Below are 21,603 nucleotides of genomic sequence, written 5' to 3'. Positions count from 1 at the left end.
AAGTCAGGATAACTATACTTACTTGGAGTCCATCCACACTGCCAAAATAATCTGGTTTGACACCACTTTAATTGCCATGACTCAATGCTATGGAATTCAGGGAATGGTGGTTTGTTGTGGTACCAGAGTGGATTGCATTAAGCCATGGCAGTTAAAGCGGTGCCAAATAAGATTATTTTGGCAGTGTGGGTTAAGTATATTTAATACGAGTCGTTGTATTTTGACTGCCAGGGTGTAGGATACTGCAATCTCCTGCCTCACAAGCCCAAATAACCTGGCTGGCTTTGGCTACTGTTCTCCTTGACCATTCCAGGGAGGGGGATACATTTAGTCTTCTGCTTCAAGTAGCAAAGTGTCTTGGGATAGCATAAGTGATCATGTGCCTTAAACTCATGCCAAACTCTGAAAATCCATAATACCTAAAAAAAAAATAATAATCACAAAACATACATATTTCCACACTTCATGAGAATACTCCAAAGAAACCAAAAACTCTGAACATGACTACTGAGAAGTCTTGAATCAGTAACAGGAGGAATCTTATTCTTTGCATCACTGCAGTAAAGGTGGAAGTCTAGTTCAGTGATGGCAAGCCTATGGCATGCATGCCAGAGGTGGCACTCAGAGCCCTCTCTGTGGGCACATGTGCCGTTGCCCCAGCACGGAGTCTGCCAGAGTTTGTTACTGGAAAGCCAAAGGGACACGGCACTTTGCAATAAATAAGTGGGTTTTGGGTTGCAATTTGGGCACTCGGCCACTGGTCTAGTTGGTTCAGGGATTTTTGAAAGTGGTACTTTTTCGAGCTCTTCTGTACAGTTGGATCTGCAGGCATTTGAATCAACCATCAGTATCCCATTCTTTTCTCCCTCCTGTTCTAGAGCAGATTACTGGCCATGCTGGCTGGGGGACCCTGAGACCTGTAGTCCAAAGATTTTTCCACCCCTAACTGATTCTAAGTTGGCATCAACTTGTGGTTCAGATGAACATATAAAGTTGTCTTATACCAAGTCAGAACTTTGATCCATCTAGCCCAGTACTGTTCTGCTGAAGTACTCTAGATTATCAGAAGGGGTTTTTGGAGAAGCTAGAAATTTAATTTGAGATGTCTTGCATGCAAAGCAGGTGCTCTACCACAGAACTCACAAAACAGTTATATTTTTATGGGGCCAACCAAAATATACAAAATACATGTCACAAGCTTTCAAAACTCCACTGGGTTCTTCATCCGGCAAAGGTGTTAAAAATCATTCAGGAGGGGAAAAATGTCTACATTAGTCACAGGTATAGGAATATCCTTGCTATATTGCTATTTTGTCAAGATGTTGCTGGTGTTGTTCTGAGCCAGGATGACTAAGAGGAATATCTATGTACACAGATTTCTCCTCCTCCCATGTAGTAATGGGAGACAAAGCATTTAAAAGTCCAGGAAATAAAATTTAAATTTAAATTCCATTAATAATGCAAAAAGCCATTTCCTTTGTGATCCAGGATGCCTATGTACTTTGTGAGGCTACAACCCCCTTTGCTGGACAGAGGACACTGAATTTCTGAAGAATCCTCCATACCTTTGCATTAGAAATAAATTGAGGTGCTGTTAAGTAAATGATGACCAATGGAGTCCCAATGTGTGTGTGTTTTTTACTTTTGTTGGAGGTAGAAACCTAAAATAGTAAAATTCCAGTCCACAGGATCCCTCTTTTATATCCCTCTGTAGCGGCTAAAATGCAGTATCTTCTCACCTAGGAAACATATCCAGGGGTAACTTGTTGGACATTTAGCAAAGTACAACACCATCCAAAATTCACAAAAACAATGATATCAATAATTGGACCAATAAAGATATCACTGTTTTGTGGATTTTGGATGTTACTGTACTGTACTTTGCTATATGGCGAACACGGCTACCCCTGGATGTGTTACCACAAAACTGTGGTCCTTCTTTATCTGATCTGCCTAACAGATTCACCTTTATCTATCCCTGTGAGCTACCTCTTGGCATGAAGTTCTGATAACTGGGCATCACAGTCATCCACAGAGCAATGACATAAGGATTATATCTAGATTAGGGGGGAAGATCTACAGTCCTTAGAAAAACCAAAGCCACTGAAACAACATTAATCACAAGAGTGCTTCTTCCTTCCCAGAGTGAATTCAAGGTTTAGTACTGAGTTGTTGTTGTTGTTATTGTTGTTGTTGTTGTGTGCCTCCAAGTTGTTTCTGAGTTATGGCAACCCTAAGGGAATCTATCATGGGGTTTCTTGGCAGGATTTGTTCAGAGGAGGTTTGCCACTGCCTTCCCCTGAGGCTCAGAGCATGCGACTTGCCCAAAGTCACCCAGTGGGTTTCATGGCTGAGCTGCGACTCAAACCCTGGTCTCCAGAATTGTAGTCCAGCACCACACTGGCATAGTATTAAGATGTTCACTTAAAAAAGAATAAAGGACTCCTGGATCTTTCAGTGTTTCTGTGGTGAAGTGAATTTCAGCAGCTGATGCTTACGTGACAAGCTACATCCACTGAACCTTCCACTTCTACATAATAGGAACCCTGTCTGCTTCTTTTTTTCAAGTAAGCCTCCACGTTAGGACCCTCGACTTTGAACGGAGGCAAAGATGTCGTCAGCAATCTGATTGTTCTACATGGCTACCATTTTCAAAATAACGCAATAAATCTGCACGCTCTCGCTGCAGAAAACATCACTGGGAACAGCGGGGCACGGCAGCCGCTCAATGAATGGGATATCATTGCCATGGAAACCAAGAGAAATTAACAGGTGCAGCAAAGAGCTGCACAGTATGGAACAGGCTTCCAATATTAACGGCTGACTCACTCCAAAACCTGAGCGCCAAAAGAGACAATCCCACAGAATCTGAGGCCACGGATTATGTGTGAGAAAAATGATGTGATATTCTACAGCCTGTTATTTATGTTTATGAATCTGTCGGGATTCACTGGGCAGCATCCTCCTCCCCAGCTGCTCTGCAATATTTTTTTATCAGAGGTTTAAATAGACAGGAAGACTTGACCTTTGCGGTTGGGATATTCTGGGCAGACTGTAGTATACTGTAGAATACTGTAACCTGGAGTCCAAACAAAATAGATTTTCTAGACTCTGGAGTCACTCCAGAATTTCTCAAAGCATTTTAGTAGACAATGGGGTGAAACAAATGGTCAAAAAGAGCCAGCTTCCTGGCAGACTGGGGCATGGCATTCTGACAACAGCATGCTCCCCAGTCCACCGGGAACCTGCATGGCTAACCACACGTGTGGTGGACCCATGGCATTTCAACAGTGCAGCATTTACAACACTGCGCCAAAGAAACGCTTTTAAAAAGCCACTGCCACGGCAAAGGTATCCTTTCTCCAGCTCAAAAAGGAGCAGCTGCCACTGACCCAATCCGGCAAGCAAAGGGGCAGCAGAAAGCCACTCCATACCCACCATCTGTTTTGTGCCTATGCAACTGTTAGGTGGATTGGTAATTGGTTGACTGGCCAAACCTAAGAGTGCTGAGAAATGGCTCCTCTTCATCTTGGACAGAAGGGACCAGTGGGATGCCACAGGATTCTGTCCTGAGCCCAGTGCTATTCAACATCTTTATCACTGATAAAGATGTTGGATGATGGACGATGGAATAGAAGGCATGCTTATCAAATCTGCAGGTGATACCAAATTAGGAGGTGTTACTAATATTCCAGAGGGCAGGATCAGAATTCAAAATGACCATGAACAGATTAGAGAGGCCAAAACAAACAAAATGAATTTCAACAGGGAGAAATATAAGGTACTAAATGTAAGCTCCTCTATGGAGAAAGACTACACAATTTGGGTTTCTTTCTCTGGAAGCCAAGATGACTAAATTGAAGCTGTCATACTTCGACCACATCATGAGAAGGCATGACCCACTTTGGAGCTGTTCAATCTGCTCCCCCTCCTCCCCATGGACAGAAAAGGCAATAAAAAGGTAAAGGTGGCATTTGAAAGCACTCAAGAGGTCTATAAATCTATGAGCATTTCAACTACGGTTATGGGCCATTACTGAAAACTGCAAGCAAGGAAAGGAGCTGGTCATGTAAAAAACAAAACACGCTTTTATTAACATGCAACGGCTGAATACATCACAGAGACAAGCCCTTTTATTCTAGTCCATACCCTCCAGCATTTCACAGATGAAAATTTGGACACAGGTGGCCAAGTAAAATTAGAGTGTGGTTAAAATGACAAATTTTATTAATGAGGAAAAGCATTACAAAGCTTATCCCATTAGCAAATAAACTGTCTTACCTCTTCCGGCTTGAATTCAGGATCCAGGATGCCCCTGATGTTGTCACACCTAAATTGCCACCTATCTATCTGGGATGCCGCCACCCGGATGCCTCCCAGGTCAAAGCCTTGCTCAGCCAGCACTATTTTGAAGCTGAGGAGTTTTTGAGTTCAAAAATTGGCCGGCTGAGCAAAGCTTTGACCTGGGATGATCCAGGTGGTGGCATCCCAGCAAGATAGGCAGCTATTTAGGTATGATAACATCTGGAGGCATCCCAGATCCTGAATTCAAGCTGGAAGAGGTATGGTGACTTATTTGTTAATGGGATAAGCTCCATAAACTAGGAGAAGTTTCACCAGTTTATTTTTGCCTGGGAAGGGCAAATTCTGTCTGTTCCTGTCCTAGTCCCCTCCTTACTTGAGTTTGTACTTTGAACTCAGATTGCAGCATTTGAAGTAAGATGAGGACAAAAGGGGGGGGATGGGATGATGTGGGAGAAAATGGGACACTATAAAAGCAGCTGAAAAAGTGGGATTATAGAATATTAATCAGGACTATTCCTGCCAAATCAGGACAGTTGGAGGGTATGATAGGCATGTCATAAAAGACTGGAATCTCCTGGGAACTTTCCATTTTTAATCTGGGTAAAGTCAGGGGAAGGACAGGTACCTGGTCTGCTGTGAGTAGAGGCTCTTCGTTAATACCAGAGTCATTTTCACTCTTCTCATTAAGCTCGTCCTCCTCCTTCTCGCGGATCTGAAGGGAACAAAAACCCAAACTGCATGCTGATTCAGTAGCAAGAATGGGCCCCACTTGGATTGCTGGTTTCTTCTCATGCTACTATTTATCTATAGAAACCACCCAGATCAGAACCAGGAAACTGACTTCTAAGATGAATGAATATGATATGCTGAAGTAATCCGTCATGAGCATTGGTAAAATGATGTTCTTGTCCAGTTCCTCAGTTACAACAAAATCCAAAGTATATATCATGCTGGTACCTTTATTAGGCCAAACAAAAGCAAAAAAAAATTACACAAGCTTTTGAAGCTCACTTGACTTCATCACGCACAGAAGTTAAATTGTATAGGAGAAGAAAAGTGACGTTTGTAGAATCACAGACCTACATCTCACTTGAGATATTTGCTTCCCATTGGTGCTTCAGATGGTTTTGGGAGAGAGAGGGTTTATGAAAGATGAGGCCCCAGCCCTTCTTGGCCATGTGGGGACTAAAGACAAAACTGTAAAAGCTGGATAATAAAATTTATTTGTCCCTATAAATCGACACAAAGTCACCAGGGTTCGGGGTTAGGATAAGGATTAGGATAAAGAGTTAAGGTTAGGGTTAGGGTTAGGTTTTAGGTTTCTGGATTAGCGTTTAGGGGTTAGGGTTAGGGTTAAGGTTGAAAGACTTCCAAAAACAGAAACACCAGTACGGTCAAAGAAAATTGATTTCACTAACAAACAGGTCTTGCACTGAAAGGTGAAAATGTTTGGCTTGTGGTGAGTGTGTTTTAAATTGAAATTGCTTCTGGTGTGGTGGGATTTCCAACTCTGGCTGTAAAAATGAAGCATGCGCTCAATAAATTTGTTCCAACCTGAAAATGTAGGACTCCATTATAAATCTGCACCAGCTCACCAGGGTTAGGCTTTATGATTTATGGGATAGGGGTTAGGGTTAGAATTAGGGTTAGGGTGAGGTTTAGGGTTAGGGCTCAGGTTAGGGCTAGCGAGACCACCATCATCTGAAACGATATTCCACTGTCAAACAGCTCTTCCAATAAAGGCAATCTTCTTAAGGTAAAACTAGATTTATTTGTTTGTTTGATTGATTGATTGATTTGTAATTTGAATCCATTGGTTTGTGTTCTAGTCTCTGAAGAAAGGCAATTCTTTCACCTTGACAGTTCTTTGCAGTGCCATGGTGACTCTGCTTCACCTCATGGAACATTTCTCTAACATGATCTACAAAACCATTTCTAAGTGCTTCTGTGGTAACCCACTTCCTATAGGTTTCCAAACCATCCAGGTGCCCATTCATACTACATACTTATAGCACTCTATTCCATTTTAACTGCCATTGCTACATGCAATAAAATCCTGGGGATTGGAGTTTGGTAAGGCACTAGAGCTCTCTGGCAGAGAATTCTAAATATCTTTCCCTAGACTGCAAATCCCATGATTCCTTAGGATCTGGCATGGTGTTTAAAGTGGATTACTAGCACTATACCTGTGTAATCTGAAAGGCCCCCCAGGATAGAAACAACTTTATAAATGGGCTTCTCTGTTTATCTGCCCCAGAATCTGTAACTGTTTCCATAAACTTTAAAAGGCTGATATGTATTTCATTAAAAGGTCCCTGTCTTTGTAAAATCATTTCACGGTCATCTAGCATTTTGTCTAAGAGGGTTAAATGATTGTTTGGGTCTTGAGGAAATGCCCATTCAGCTCCTCTCAAGGTCGGTGAATTCTGGCAGCAGTTCCAGGCAGTGCAGGAAAAAGAAATTACATCACAGTTAGGGTTATTTAAGGTGGCTTAGGATTTCATCTTTCTCTTCTGTCAATAGGCAAAACCGCAGAGAGATGTGTAGGGAGTCACTTGGAGGCCATTTGAGGGTCAAAGGAAATGTGGACCTAGCTTCATCTTATACACAAGGCTTTAAAGAAATAACCATTCATAACCACCTTGAGTGGAATATAGAGATCGGTGAGATTTTCTCTTTGTTTCAAAAAAGTTAGCAATGTTTCCAGATTTCTTCATGATGCATCTGAAGAAATAGGCTCAAGTCGACAAAAGCTCAGGCTACCAGCTTCTTTCTTTCAGTTAGGAGTTTATCAAATGGGAGGAATTTCTCTTAAATTCAAATGAAAAGAAAGTGGGGCCAGAACGCATTCACTTAAAGTTGCTAGTTTAGCGCAATTATGTGAATGCACATTGCGTTCGAACTGGCTCCCCATTGCCTGAAAATAGCATGCCATTGCCCGAATTTGCGTGTGGCAGTCTATCACACAATAAAGTGAAACCCCATGATTGCCTTCGGACTGACTTCCCATTGCCCGAATTTGCGTGTGGCGGTCTATCACGCAATAACGTTAAACCCCATGATTGCGTTCAGATTGCCATCAGATTATACTTCCAGTTTCCCTTGTCTGATAAACTCCTTAGTCTCAAGATCTCTTTTCATACTGATTTTTCCCAACTAATACAACTATGCCTTTGTATAGAAATACTATGAGATTTCAAGGGGGAAAAAAGTATAGAAAAAAGCCAGATTTTTAGTCTGAGATGTAAAGGAACTATCTAACATGCTGAGCTCTATCACCATAGCAGATTTAGAACCTTGGATAATTCCTTTAAAGTTTTGACTAACACCCCAGAGGACTAACTGCATCTGCTGAAAGCAAAACTAACATACAGTAGGCCCTTAGTATCTGCTGGGGTTTGGTTCCAGGACCCCCCCACAGACACCAAAATCCATGGATGTTGAAATCACATTAAATACAATGGCATAGTGAAATGGTGTCCCCCATATATATATATATATATATATATATATATATATATATATATGGTTGAATCCATGGATGAAAAATCCATAGATACAAAGTCAAGATAATGTTTTGCTTCCTGCTACGATGCCACCAAACCCTTTCCCCTCCAAAACTGCTATTTGCCACCGATGGAATAATCAGTACAAGTGGTAGCCACTGCCTCAGGTTAACAGCAGCTTTGGAAGATGATTTTCATCAAGACCACAGCAGGCAAGGAAAAAAGTTAAATCCTGGAAACTCAACTATAATGATAATCCATGGAGGCTCCCCCAGCCCACATTGCATCTCTCAAATTCTTTGTTCCTATTGCTTAGAAAATGGAAGAGAAATTGACATGGTTATGACCACCTAGGAGACTGTTTAACTTGCTGGATCTTCTCATAGAGTCATAGAATCATAGAGTTGGAAAAGACCACAAGGGCCATCCACAGACCAACCCCCTGCCATGCAAGAAATCACAGTCCAAGCATCCCCTACAGATGGTCATCCAGCTACTGTTTAAAGACCTCCAAAGAAGGAGACTTCACCACTCTCCAAGGAAGTGTGTTCCACTCTCGAACAGCTCTTACTGTCAGGAAGTTCCTCCTAATGTTGAGCTGGAATCTCTTTTCCTATAGCTTGCCTCCATTGTTCTGTGTTCTAGTCTCTGGAGCAGCAGAAAACAAGCTTGCTTCATCCTCAATGTGACACCCCTTAAAATACTTAAACAGAGCTATCATACCACTTCTTAACCATCTCTTCTCCAGGCTAAACATACCCAGCTCCCTAAGTCTTTCCTCATAAGGCATGGTTTCCAGACCCTTCATCTCTGGACACACTCCAACTTGCCAACACCCTTTTTGAATTGTGGTACCCAGAACTGGACACAATATTCCAGGTGAGGCTTGACCTCATTTATTTCAATGTTAATACCAGATGCTACCACACAGACACACAAAAAACACTGGTGTGACTACTATTTATTACCATCATATGTCTAAGCAACAGCAGTCAATATGCCCTCCCTTGCCCCAGGCAAGACTTCCATCATTGCACTGGAGCTCTATGGAACAAGGAGTACCAGCAGGAATACAAAAAGGGATGGGGAGAGGATTTCATCATAGCCGAGGAGAAAAAAAACCCAGTACAGGTATATCTAAAAGAATAATAGGAAATAAGGAAACTTTCTTTGGGAAGGAAGTTTCAGGAAAATGTGGATATGGTGAACTTTTTCTGTATACCACTCATCTCATTTCTGATACAGTAAAATTATGTGGCCTTCGGAGTTGCCTTAACCAGCAGATTTTGGATGCAGTAACTTTGAATGCAGAATAACGATTGTTATATAATATATTATGTTTGTATTTTTCTTGCCAGGAAGAGTCAGAGGCACTTGTAAGATTTTATGCCACGGATGCAAAAATAACTGAGTTGGCCTAGGAAAATTTTATGCCTGGAGTTTTGGTAGAAGGATGCATATGGTCATGCAGGAAATCCTTTTTGGCCAATGTGGACCCTAATTTTGCAGCCTCCACAGACCTTTCACACTGCCCCATTATAGCACTTTAACTGCCACGGTTCCATCCTATGGAATCCTGAGACTTGCAATTTAGGAAGAGGTATTTAAAAGTCTGAGCCAGAAAGCTCTACTGCCTCTGCAAATTACATCCCCTGTGATTCCATAGGATACTGTCATAGCAATTAAGCTGGGATCATAGTGCTATAATTGTGTAGTGTGAAAGGTGCCCAGATTCTGATGTAAAGCTCACTGTAGCCTGAAGAAGCATGCTTTCGTTTTGCTTGATTCATGAAAGAGCTCCCAGATTGCAACACATGCTTGCATAAGTTTAAAGGAGGATCAGAAGGTCATTAGGCAAACAGCAATAGTCTGTCCTATAGAATGACAGTCTAAAATCAATAGGCTTAACCCACTGATAACAGCCATGCACAATCTGCAGTCAGCAGAGAACACCTGTTTCCTTCCTCCCCTTGGCAAGAACAGGAGAGAAGGCCAAAAGGCATTCTACTTATGTGTTCCTATATAAGTTCTCCATCACTGCCTCTCTAAATTGTCCATTTTGCCTGGCATCTCACATATCCTGGTGCTGAGTTACTAAAAATAAAAAGTGTTCTCCGAACAAATTAACTTGCTTGGATTCACTGCCTGAAATATGAGCAATCAGAGGGGCCCAGACCTATTAGCTTTAGGGATGGCTCCCTAAACACCATTTTATACCACTGCAAGAGCACACTTCAATAAATATGTTCACTATGTTGCCCTCTGGCAAACACGGACATTGGTGTGGGTCTCCATCATCAGGACCTGACTGCTTCAGAGCAAGAAATCAGAGCTGAAGGAAGTATTGGATATTGCTTTCTGAAAGCAACCCATGACCTTCTAGTCACAGTGTTCAACAGTATATACTCTTTGGGAAAGACCCAATGAATTAGATCACTGGGTGATCTGTGTAATCCTCAGTCAGCCTTTCTCATGTCTTTCCACCTACATATACCGTAGACCCTTGTTATACGTTAGGGTTTGGTTCCAAGATCCCCCATGGATAACAAAATCTGTGGATGCTCAAGTCTCATTAAATATAATGACATAGCAAAATGGTGTCTCTTATAAAAATGGAAAATCAAGGTTTGATATTTGAAAATTATACTTTTTTGGAACATTTTCAAACTGTGGATGCTTGAATCCGTGTATAAAAAAATCTGTGTATAAGAAGGGCCGACTGTATCTGGTATTTACCTCAAGCAATACCATCTGGTGTAGGTGAGAACTTGATAGGAAAATTTGGCAACTACAATTTTTGGCTTGGTCAGTAAGGCCAACCAAAAATTGTAGTATGATGACCATGATTTGGCCCCAATTCTGGGGGCAGACTAGTAGATCTCCTTCCCACTCTACATTATTCAAATACTGTTTGAATATCTTGGCTCAATTTATTCTCTTCCTTCTTTGTCTATATCACAAAGAATTCTTCACCTTTAAAAAAAATAATCTGACTACACTATCATCATCATCATCATCATCTGATTATCCTTAACTATGAACCTTATCAGACCCATTTTCCCCCCATTATGGGCATGGGAAGGGGATGCTTGGGGCCACACAAGTCTGAGAACAAACGCATTTTACCGCACCTCAAAGTGTTCTCAATATGGCCCTATTCCGGCACCTGGCACCAAGCCATTCCCATTCAGGGTTGAGGCGCATCCTTTGCTTCAGTCGGCTATTGAAAAAGCTTGAAAAAGTTCCTTTTCTATTTTAATTCCCAGAAGCTGGCAGACAGTCTAGAGGCTCCATATCAAAGTCTTGAAGCCACATATCAAAGTCTGCAAAAGTTACTAGTCTGAGCTACAGCTCTCAGAATTTTCTAACCAACATAGCCATACCAGCTTAAGGATTCTGACATTTGCAGTTCAACAATTAGTTTTCCAAGCTTTCTAGCAGAGTATTAGGGCACTTGGATTTTACCCTCCACTCCTTTGCGTGTGTGTATGTGTGTGTGCCTTCTGCAAATTATGGTGACCCCATGGATTACACAGGGTTTTCTTAGAGAAGGAATACTCCTCTGAAATATAGCCTTCAGCACCTGGTACTTAACCTTTTCCCCTGAAGGTGCCAAAGGTTGCTCCTGGGACCACTTTCATGAAAAGGAATTATTATACTCGAGCCTATGGCCACTTTACAGTATTAGAATCTGTGTGTCCTGCTAGGCAATCAAAGAACTTAAGGGCTGTGCTGGATCAGACCAAAGGTGTATCTAGTTCAGCATTCTAGACACACAATGACCAAGCTGTTGTCTACACAGAGGACAGCAATAGTGGCTGCCAAGATCCTATCCAAAGTCATACGGTATGTTTCTCAGAACTGTAATATTCCATTGGGGGATTCTGGACCTTCTGAAGGTTTCCATTGCTCACTGAAAATGACATCTCTTTGGCCATCTGTTGTTCATGCTTCCTGGCCTAATTAAATTAGCTCTTCACTCCAGTAAACTCATTAATAATTTAATACCTAATACGTTATTGTTGACTGAGCAGGATAACGAAGGCAGCAGTGAACTCTGCAGTTTTCCATTAGTCAGCCTGCAAAGGCAACACATACATTATTTTAGGGTCTGGGGATGTGAAGGGAAGAAGGACAGAGAAGGTGAAACTGCTCCTCTTTGCTATTGATCTAAACATGGAGGGATTTTATATCAAACTGAGTCTTCAGATTCAGATTATGAATCCTGGACTGATCCAAGGAGAAAAGGATACTTCTGCATTGGGCAGCCAGAATAATGTATTCTGGGATCCCACACTAAAGGAGGCAGACAACCCTGCACCTACCAAATGGTTTGGCTTTAGTTCCTATTAACCCAGCATGAAGACTGAGTACAGTATCATCCCTGTTAATCAAGAGGACCTGCTAATTTGATGCTAAGATCTTGGCTCTAGTACACCACCAGCTTTCAATTCAAGAGTTTGCATGGGGTGTCTAAAATAACATCTCCCAATTGCAGCACTGGTCTAGTCTGAGACAGCATCCCACATCTACAGGCATTTCACACTACACAATTATAGTGTGATTCCACTTTAACTGACATCTTATGGAGTCCTGGGAAATGCAGTTTAGGGAGGTATACATCAGCCCTTTGTATCCAGGGAGGGGTTCTGTTTAGGACTCCTTCATGGATGGCAAATTCTGCAGGACCTCATGTCCCATTCTCCTTAATGGATGCGTTGGTGTGGAGCATGCATGTGCCACCACTGAGAAAAACAAGATGGGGCCATCCAATCCACAAATGGCAAGCTGACAGAAAGGAAGAGCTGACTGTATTTAGAATTCATTGCCAGAAAGCTTTAGCACCTCACCAAACAACAAATGCCAGGATTTCAGAGAATGTAAGCATGGCTGTTAAAGTGGAATCACAGTACTACAATTGTGTAGGTTGAAAAGGTCCCTAGTCTTTCAACAACACTCTAATAAATACTGCAATAGCATAAGGGCCTGGTTGGCTCTCGGCAGTGCTCTGTGATGTGTATCCTTTGGCCATCAGAGTCACCATTGTTCCGAAGTTCACCAGCCACACCATTGTTCCAAACGTGTCAGGCTGGAAGGCGGTACAAACATCGTCAATGTCAATCTCAGAGCAAACAAGGGCCTGGAGGACAAGGCCTCCCTTTGCATGCACACACATCAGGCTGTTTCATTCACTGTCTCTCTCTTTATATAGCCCTCTCCCTTACCAATTCAGGAGTGCTGGGAAATCTGCTCTGCTGTTTGACAAGAGCTTCGTTCTCACATTGCTATTAGTCCTGCTCTATGGAATGGCAGACAGCTGTCATTTTGCATGCATTAATGGAGCTGCTTGATTATTGTCTTCCCATTCAACCATGTTTTCAAGCAATGCTTCTGCATAAGCTTGCCAAATATTTTATCTTATTGTTAATGGAAGGAAGTGGGGACAGAGAAATCCAGATAAGTACCTCTGTGTCGGAGACATTGCCGTTTAGCACCTCAATGTTAGGATCTCTCCAGTCCTCAGAGATGGATGGGATGTAATTGTCCGTAAGAGCATCCCAAACCCTGGGAGGGAAAGAAAACAAGAGAATGTTAATAGAAGGAAGCTGCGTTGACAACAGGAGTGCTTCTCTCAGGGCAATTTTCTCAGCAGGCAGAATTAAAAAGAGCATGTGAAGCAAACCAGGAATGACAAAGCTGCTGCATCCTCGTCTTCTGCTGAATGACCAGGTCAAAAATAACAACAGAACAACCTATAGCACCTAAGATGAATCTGGTTATATAGTTTATCTAAACTGAATTGTAGTTACACCTTGTTCAGAGCCAGTCCCCCCCCCCCCAAAAAAAAAAAAACAAATGGTCAGGAAAGTTACTGTTTTCTTTTAATTCACAGCTTTCCACAATAAACATTATTCATTCTTTTTAAAAAGTCCAGTAAGATCCAAAGAAAGATCTACAAACCCTGAAGGCATCATATCTTCAGTGAGCATGGAGGCAGGGTCAAGCCTGGTTAGTACTTGGATCTAGATTACCAAGGAATACAGGTGTGGTAAGTTATATTTTGAGGAACCAGGAGGGTATAGTGGCTTGAGTGCTGGACTAGGACACTGAGAGCCCAGGGTTCGAATCCCCACTCAATCATGGAAACCCACTGGGTGACCTTGGGCAAGTCACACACTCTCAGCCTCAGAGGAAGGGCAAAGACAACCCCATCAAAAACTCCATGGCCTTAGGGTACCCAGAAGGCAGAAATGACTTCAAGGAACACAACAGCAAAGCTATATTTCAGAGGAAAGCAGCTACATGCCACTTCTGAGTATTCCTTACCCAAGAAAATGCTATGAAATTTTTGGATTCGCCATCAGTTGACAGACCACTTGAAGGCCATATGCACACACATGCACATGAACACACACACAGAGTATTCAAGGATGACCCCCTTGTGGAAGGTGTCTACTGCTCACAGTAAGATTGTTTTATTCCTCCAACTAGAGTATTACGTGACAAAAATTAAACTGAATTTAGCTGTGCTCTTCTACTAGCAGAAGAGGAAGCATGAGAACAGCAACAAAACCTGTGCATTATCTCATGCAAGCATCTGTGGAGCATTACAGTGCTACATTTTTTTTATTCAGACCATTAATTGCAATTATGAAAACACTTATTCACAACATTGTGTTTCAGTTTACCTTCTTAGATTAAAAAGAACAACAACATTTCCTTCATTTTTATAACAATGTTACGAGATTAATCACTCATATTTGTTTCAACTGCTGGGGAACTGAATTGGAGACCTGTATTCCAACTGGCAGTAGCTCACCAGGGTTTCAAGCAAGACTTTTTATTAATCCTACCAGGACGTTTCTGTTATTCCTAGTGATCTCCCATCCAAGTACTAACTAGCCCCAACTCTGCTTAGCTTCCAAAATCAGATAAGATCAAATACATTCAGGAAACTATGGTGGTATACTGAATGAATCCATGGCTAAATTTAGATTTAAATCCAGTATTTCCAAAGTCTGAATATACAGAATTAGCTAATTCTAAAATCAGATGAGATCAAGTACATTCAGGAAACTATGGTGGTATACTGAGTGAATCCATGGCTAAATTTAGGTTTAAATCCAGTATTTCAAAGGTCTGAATGTATAAAGAATTAGCTAATTATAAAATCAGAGAATTGTACATATGATTAAAGATATAAAATTTCTTTATAATTTTATTGACATGCTTTGATTTTACATTACTTGGATACTGAAATATGGTAGTTTTTTAAAATAATAATAATTATTATTGTTGTTGTTGTTGTTGTTGTTGTAGCTTTTTAGGTGCTGCCTTGAATCCTATATCAGGAGAAAGGCCAGATATTTAATAAAGGGAGGGAAGAGATGTGATTAAGGCAAATTAGGTGGAGTCAGATATAATTCTTAATAATTTAGACATTTTTCCATCAACAATCCCAAGCTTAATTCTCTGTATATGTGCCTTGGTGTAACAACTCCCTTATCTAGAAACCTCCAGAGGGGAACGGTTTGCACTCCTTCTAATTGAATTAAATTCAATTATTTATTGTTCTATTTTAATTATTTAGTACTACTGCTACTAGTAGTATTTTATGGTGCAGTGCCTACTTTTCCAGCTGTGAAGGAAAGCAAAAATAGTGTGACTGTGGGTTGTAATCAGAGTGCCGGCCACTGGATGTTGCTTGATAATGGACTCTTAGGGGCTAAACAGACCACCCCTTTGGAGCGGATCCCACAGCCCCTTTCCTCGCCAGATTGGGGCCGCAGGAACTACACACCTCAGCCCCGATCCGGCATTTTTTGGGGGGGGGTTAAAAAGAACTGCAAAATGCCGCTCCTTTTGGAGCCAGAAAAAGGGCGCCTTTGCTATCATGGCAGCACTTTTCGGTGCTCCTTTTGGTGTGTGTCATCTGGACTCTGCACCAAAGGAGTGTTATGATGCTGCCCGCCATGCAGTCAGGTTGGGGTGGAGTTGAAGCATGCGTTGTGCAGCCACCATTCCATCCCAAGGCCAGCCTTTAACGCCGGTCTATTCAGCCCCTTTCTCAGTGGGGTTGATTTGCATGAATTTCAGGGGTATCTACAATCTGATCAGTTTTAATCTTATATTTTGGGTTCTTGTTACATGTTACAGCCAATTGTCATAACAAATCAACAAAGCATTTCATTATCATAAAATCATTTTGTTTGTGGAATAAACACAACACAAAATCAGCCACAGAGACAAACGCAGTTGCCAGCTGACCTATTAGACCCAGTCTCAACTTTCTGTGAAGTAAATCCCATGAGGTCAATGAGAGGCTGAATCGATTGGTCCAGTTTACAGTTGGGTTGCCTCTGAATGTACATAACACAGAAATAGCACTTCGATACCACTTTCCCTGTCATGGCTCTGTCCTACAGAATCCAGAGATTTGTATTCTGGTGAAGTACTGAAAATTCTCTGCTAGAGAGCTGATACAGGAGTGGGAACTAGAGCTCTCGACAAGATCATTGTAAGTGCCTCAACAAAGTACAAATCTCAGGATATAAAGTGATATCAAACCCATATAACTAATATAAAATAAAAAAGAGCATACATCTCATACTGAATGGTCAGCACAGTCAGTTTCATGCCCACTGACAAGAGTTTCTGCATGAGTTTAGACTAAAGCCTTGGCAAAAGCAGGACTCTACTTTGATGCAAAGACACACATGTACAATATTTAGCTAAAGAGATTTCTCACATCTTATACTGGAGTTCAAGCCATAGCGAAATTTCTAGGGTCTGCTGAGGTCTAACCAGTCATGTAATATGCACCTGAATATACATCAGTGCACACAATGTATGTGGCACAAAGGTTTGACAGGCTGAAGTGGGAAGAGCAAGTCGGGGCCAAACCACAAGTGGCATGATTTGGATCTTTGAGAGCAAGTCCCAAGTATCTTGATTTCAGCTCCAGTCCTGCTTCCTCATTCAGATTAACTTGAGTCTTGTGCCTGTTGTCTACTAAAAGGGAATCAGCACTATCATGCAATAACAAGCTTTTTGGCATAACTGACTTTTGTGAAAGGTAAGGCTCTGTGGAGACATATTTAGAATAGTAAACCATGTCTCTGTTCAGGGAAATAAACAGGCCACATTTCTGGGATCAAGCCAAGACAAAAAGGGAGGGCTTTACCAGCTGCAGGGAGCTAAACAGGGGAGGAACAGATTCAACACCAAAAAGAACAAAGATACTGGGAAAATCTAAGCCTTGTAATGCAAAACAAAGAGAAATTATTCTTTAGTCCATGAAAGAGATGCTGGATTTTCTTTGCCTGCCAACAATAGAGTCCACTGATATTTGCCCCCAGCCACAGTTTTTCATTCAACTTTGCAGAAATATTATTGACGTATCATAGTGTAATAATAAAGAAAGACCGAAGTTGATTGCACTCCTAGGGTTGTCACCTAGACATTTCTCTCTGGCTTGAGATTCAGAATAAGTTATGAGAGCTCTCTTTAGCTAAATGCTGTGTAAGTGTGTGTTTCTTTGTGTGTTCCGTATGTCTTCACAGCTAAGTAGAGTTCTAGTTTTGCTGAGCTTTTAGTCTAACTCATTCAGAAGATCTTCCTAAATTTTTACACTTAAAAATCTACTACATAAATGGTAGTAAACTGACAACCCCCCTTTCCCCCCTTCTGCTGTCCCAATCTCTTTCCTTTCTGTGACTTATCTTTGAGATGCTAAGTTTGAGCACAATCTTAGTACTGACCTATGTAAGCCACTGTGAGGTATTTTCAGATTAAGAGTGGGACAAAAACCCTAAGAATAACTACTGTTACTCACTCCTCATCTTGCAAATTTTCCTCCTCTTCTTGTATCTGGAGATGGTTTTTCACAGGGGCCAAGTTCTCCGTTTTGGCATTGTAATTCCGAAAGCAGACATTGAGCTTCTCATCAAATTCATTCACCAAGTCTTCCATGGACTTGAAGCTGATGATTTCAGAGGAGAAATTCTCAAGCTCAGAAAGGGAAGGGTCTTCCAAATGCTGAGGAGAGGACCCATAAAAATAACATGATTTCTCTTCCCTCTCTTCTATGTAGCATGGCCTCAGGTCTTCAAACTCTTCATCCAGGCTGACCAGAGGGGCCTCCATCTTGGGTTGGCTGGGAGAAGAAGGATGACTTCTGGAAGGACAAAGAACAACAGTGAGCCCATACAGTGCAATACAGTCCATCCATGCTTGCATCCCGGGTTTGTGCCACCAGTATTATCAACTCTAGCTCTTACTTATCCTTGGTGACTGGTTAGGATAGCACTTTGCAGGAAAAAATCTACACAATCTCAACAAATGAAGACTTTTCCTTCTTCTTATGGAGTGAAGGTATATCCTTCCAGTGCTGAAAACAACAGGAAGCAGAGAGACACAGGAAGGTGTCACACCAACCCCATTCTCACAGCAGTCAAGCAAGAAAAAATAAAATAGCAACATACCCCTTTGCAGCCATCCATCATCACACTTCAGTCAATTGCATGACCAGGGCTGCTGCCCCCTTCATGCTCTCTTCCAGAATTCCCCCTTAACCCTGTCTCCCTGCCTTTCCCTACCCAGCATGTTTTCAGGGATAGTGAGGGGCAGGTGGCACAAGACTTTTTTGGTTGGGTTTGGTGCAAGAAACTAACAGGGCTAACCCTCTGGAAACTGGAAACAAAAAGCACTCATCAAAAGAGACAGCTTTTAAATTACAGTTAAAAGAAATACAACCAGCATTGGCCACTATATTTCTGCCAGTTGTGGCTCAGCTTGCGTCCATCCATTCCGTTTGTTACGTTGGTCAGTATGTTTTGTCCCCAACTCAATCTCCAAAGTACTTTGGATATTATAGTCTGCAAAGGGGGTGCATTAGCAAAGCCATACATGGGACAAAGCTGAAACTCTGGGGTCCACATGCCTCCTCCAATCTGAAAGGAAACTGTCCACTTGCCTGCTCTATCCATTGAGCCCTCTTGTTACTTAATGGATGGCAGCCAAAACTCTTCTCCTCTGGGTTACATTTTCTCCATTGTCACAGCAAGCATTACAAATAACAAGGAACCATTTGACTGTCAATCCGTTTCTGTGACAACCACACATGCACGGATACGCACAAACACAAACACACACAGAGCACAAAGAAACAACTGTTTCTGCCATTTGGGAGGATCTGTGGATCATCTTAAAGCATCTCACAACTTGCCTGGGAGCCAAGCTAATTTGAATGGCAATGCTTTATTATGGATGTCTATAGTTGAAAAGGGTGTGGGAGCACTTCCTTGGTGGTCCCTCTAATTCAGAAAATGAAGCACTGCTCTGGAGACAATGGCATACCTGCTGACATTGTATAGATGAGAACCAGAACACAATTACTATTTATAAAGATATTTACAGAAGTGATGGTGAGAGGGGTGGAAAATAAGCCATGCATATGCATCTATGCATGCATTTAAATATACATATGCTTGAGTCATAAGCTCATGTAGCTCAATGGTAGAGCACATATCTCCATTTCGGTGTTTGGCATCGCCAATGTTTATTTTGCTGTTATTTTAAAGGTTCAGATCATACATGCCTGAGACCTTAGAGAGGGGGAAGAGGACTTTTTTGGCTCAAGGACCAAAATCAATTTCAAAAAAGTTCTTGGAGGAAGCTGGATTCCAGCTGTGGGAAGAACCAAAGACCAAAGATTGGGCCAAGAATACCACTATATTTTAGCATAAATCTGTCAAGATAGGGGCGTTTAGAATGCAGGGTGATCCGTACAAAATATGGGAAACCACTTCACAGAGGTGCCATTGAAAGGGACTGGGCAAAATCAGAGAACTGGATTCAAACTCCACAAGGGGTAGATTTAGCCCTAAGGACTGAGGTTTTCCATCCTTGGAACAGACAACATGGAGGATCAGTTTGACATTCTACAAGGCAGCTTCCTATGCAAAAATTGCAATAATAGATTATGTCCTTAAAATTCAGAGGAAATCAAAACACTAAGCATATCTTACTATGCTGAATTTCTTTACTGACTTCTCCAGGAAGAGCTAATCTGTAGTTCATTTTGTATCTCAGAAGATGATTTGAAGTTTATCTTCTTTTTTAAAAAAATATACAAATTGGTTTATTCCAGAAACCAGAGCAGATTTTTTGCTTGTGGACAGTAACTGAACTATTTACAGTGGGCCCTTGGTATCCACTGGGGTTTGGTTCCAGGACCCCCATGGATACCAAAGTCTGTGGATGCTCAAGTCCCATTAAATACCATGGCATAGTAAAATGGTGTTCTTTATATAAAATGGCAAAATCAAGGTTTGTTTTGTGAAATGTATTTTTGGAATATTTTCAAGCCGTGGATGCTTGAACCCATGGATAAAGAATCCATGGATACAGGGGGTCGACTGTATTAATAGCGATATTTGAGTTAAGTTTTTGAAAGGTAACTTCTGTATGTTACCTGATGTATGCATTATGACAGTGAAGTTACCTGGCTGGATCAACAAATGGAATTGAATTGAATTGCATGGATTGGTAATCCATAATTATTAGCAGTACTGAGTAGTAGATATTTTTAATCTGGTGTCATGCATATGGGATTCATACACATGCAGCCAATGTCATTAAACATAATGAGGAAAAGGAGTGAGGAGCAACATGCAGCCCTACAGACGTTGCTGGATTCCAAATTCCATGAAAATCAGCCCGCCTGGCATTGGTGAAGCGTGGTAAAAGAAATTATTCATCAACATGTGTGGGGCCACAGGTTCCATTCATAAAAACACAAACTATACATCTTTTAGGAAACTACTTTTTTTTTAAAAAATGCAATCGAATAACTTCAGTGTGTTTATTTACAGGTCTGGCCTAAAATAAATGCTAGCCAGAGAGTCCACTTCTGCCTGCATTTCATTACAAATCATCATCATCATCATCATCATCATCATCATCATCATCATCAGTCAATGCACCTGCCTTCTAAAAAAATCTGTTCACCCCCCAACTGTGCCATGTCCTATTCATTCCCCATCCCTGCTTGCCATGCTGTTCCAACAATAGCTATGCTTCACTCTTGACCTTGCCGCACCAAGGGCTTTTTATTATTCTAGCCTTTTCACACATCTTCTGCCGAGGACAACAACAAAGCCTTCTTTCCTCATGGCTACGCACGCAGAGTCGAGACAAGGGGCTTTAAAATGTGAAGGCCCCAGGGCTCTTCGTGCCACCTCTCCCCCTTTCGGTCACTACTCTTTCAAGCCTTCAGTGCTGAATTTTAACTATCGTCATCTTGAATCCCCCTAAAAGAATGCAGTCTCCTGTAGCAGGAATGACCTCCCATTCCAAGGGGACACTCAGCTTTTGGGCAGACAGCAGAGCTTCCAATAGGATGCTTCATTTCACATGCAGCCTTGGATTCCCTTTGGCCAAACACAATGTGACAGAAGCAGCAGAAGACAGAAGACAAAGGAAAATAGGGAATTGGAAATACATTTCTGCGGAAATGTCACCAACCAGTTCACCTCTCCTTCACAACACACATACAATCGCACAACCTTTCTGCCACTCTTATCTTTGAGGTTCCTGACACTTGTCCTTCACAAAACCTCACCTCTTTTACATTAGCGATTAATGATGACAGAACAACAAACTATAAAATATACCAAATATATGAAACGAATGCAAACTACAAACTAAAAACATATCTTCACCTAACAAAAAAGATGACTAACAACTAACTGCTGTAGGTATATTTCATTATAAATCCCACTCCTCTTTT

General features: G+C 41.5%; 1 protein-coding gene across 6 annotated transcripts in view; it reads right to left on the bottom strand.

Annotated features, from left to right (window-relative positions):
* FEZ1 (fasciculation and elongation protein zeta 1) overlaps positions 1-21,603 on the bottom strand; it is a 41,216-nt gene that overhangs the window by 16,127 nt on the left and 3,486 nt on the right. For 4 of the 6 annotated variants that reach the window (XM_042476490.1, XM_042476488.1, XM_042476491.1 and 1 more), the window contains exons 2-4: positions 17,647-17,988; positions 13,277-13,376; positions 4,931-5,017 (exon numbers count right to left, since the gene is read on the bottom strand). In XM_042476490.1, coding sequence (XP_042332424.1) covers positions 4,931-5,017; positions 13,277-13,376; positions 17,647-17,957 — 498 coding nt within the window. In that variant the 5' untranslated portion in view covers positions 17,958-17,988. The remainder of the gene's footprint in view (positions 1-4,930; positions 5,018-13,276; positions 13,377-17,646; positions 17,989-21,603) is intronic. The other 2 variants (XM_042476492.1, XM_042476493.1) reach the window with 1 other exon arrangement.

This window comes from Sceloporus undulatus, chromosome 6, assembly GCF_019175285.1.
Source record: "Sceloporus undulatus isolate JIND9_A2432 ecotype Alabama chromosome 6, SceUnd_v1.1, whole genome shotgun sequence".
NCBI lineage: Eukaryota > Metazoa > Chordata > Lepidosauria > Squamata > Phrynosomatidae > Sceloporus > Sceloporus undulatus.
This window is presented reverse-complemented; position numbering and strand designations above follow the sequence as displayed.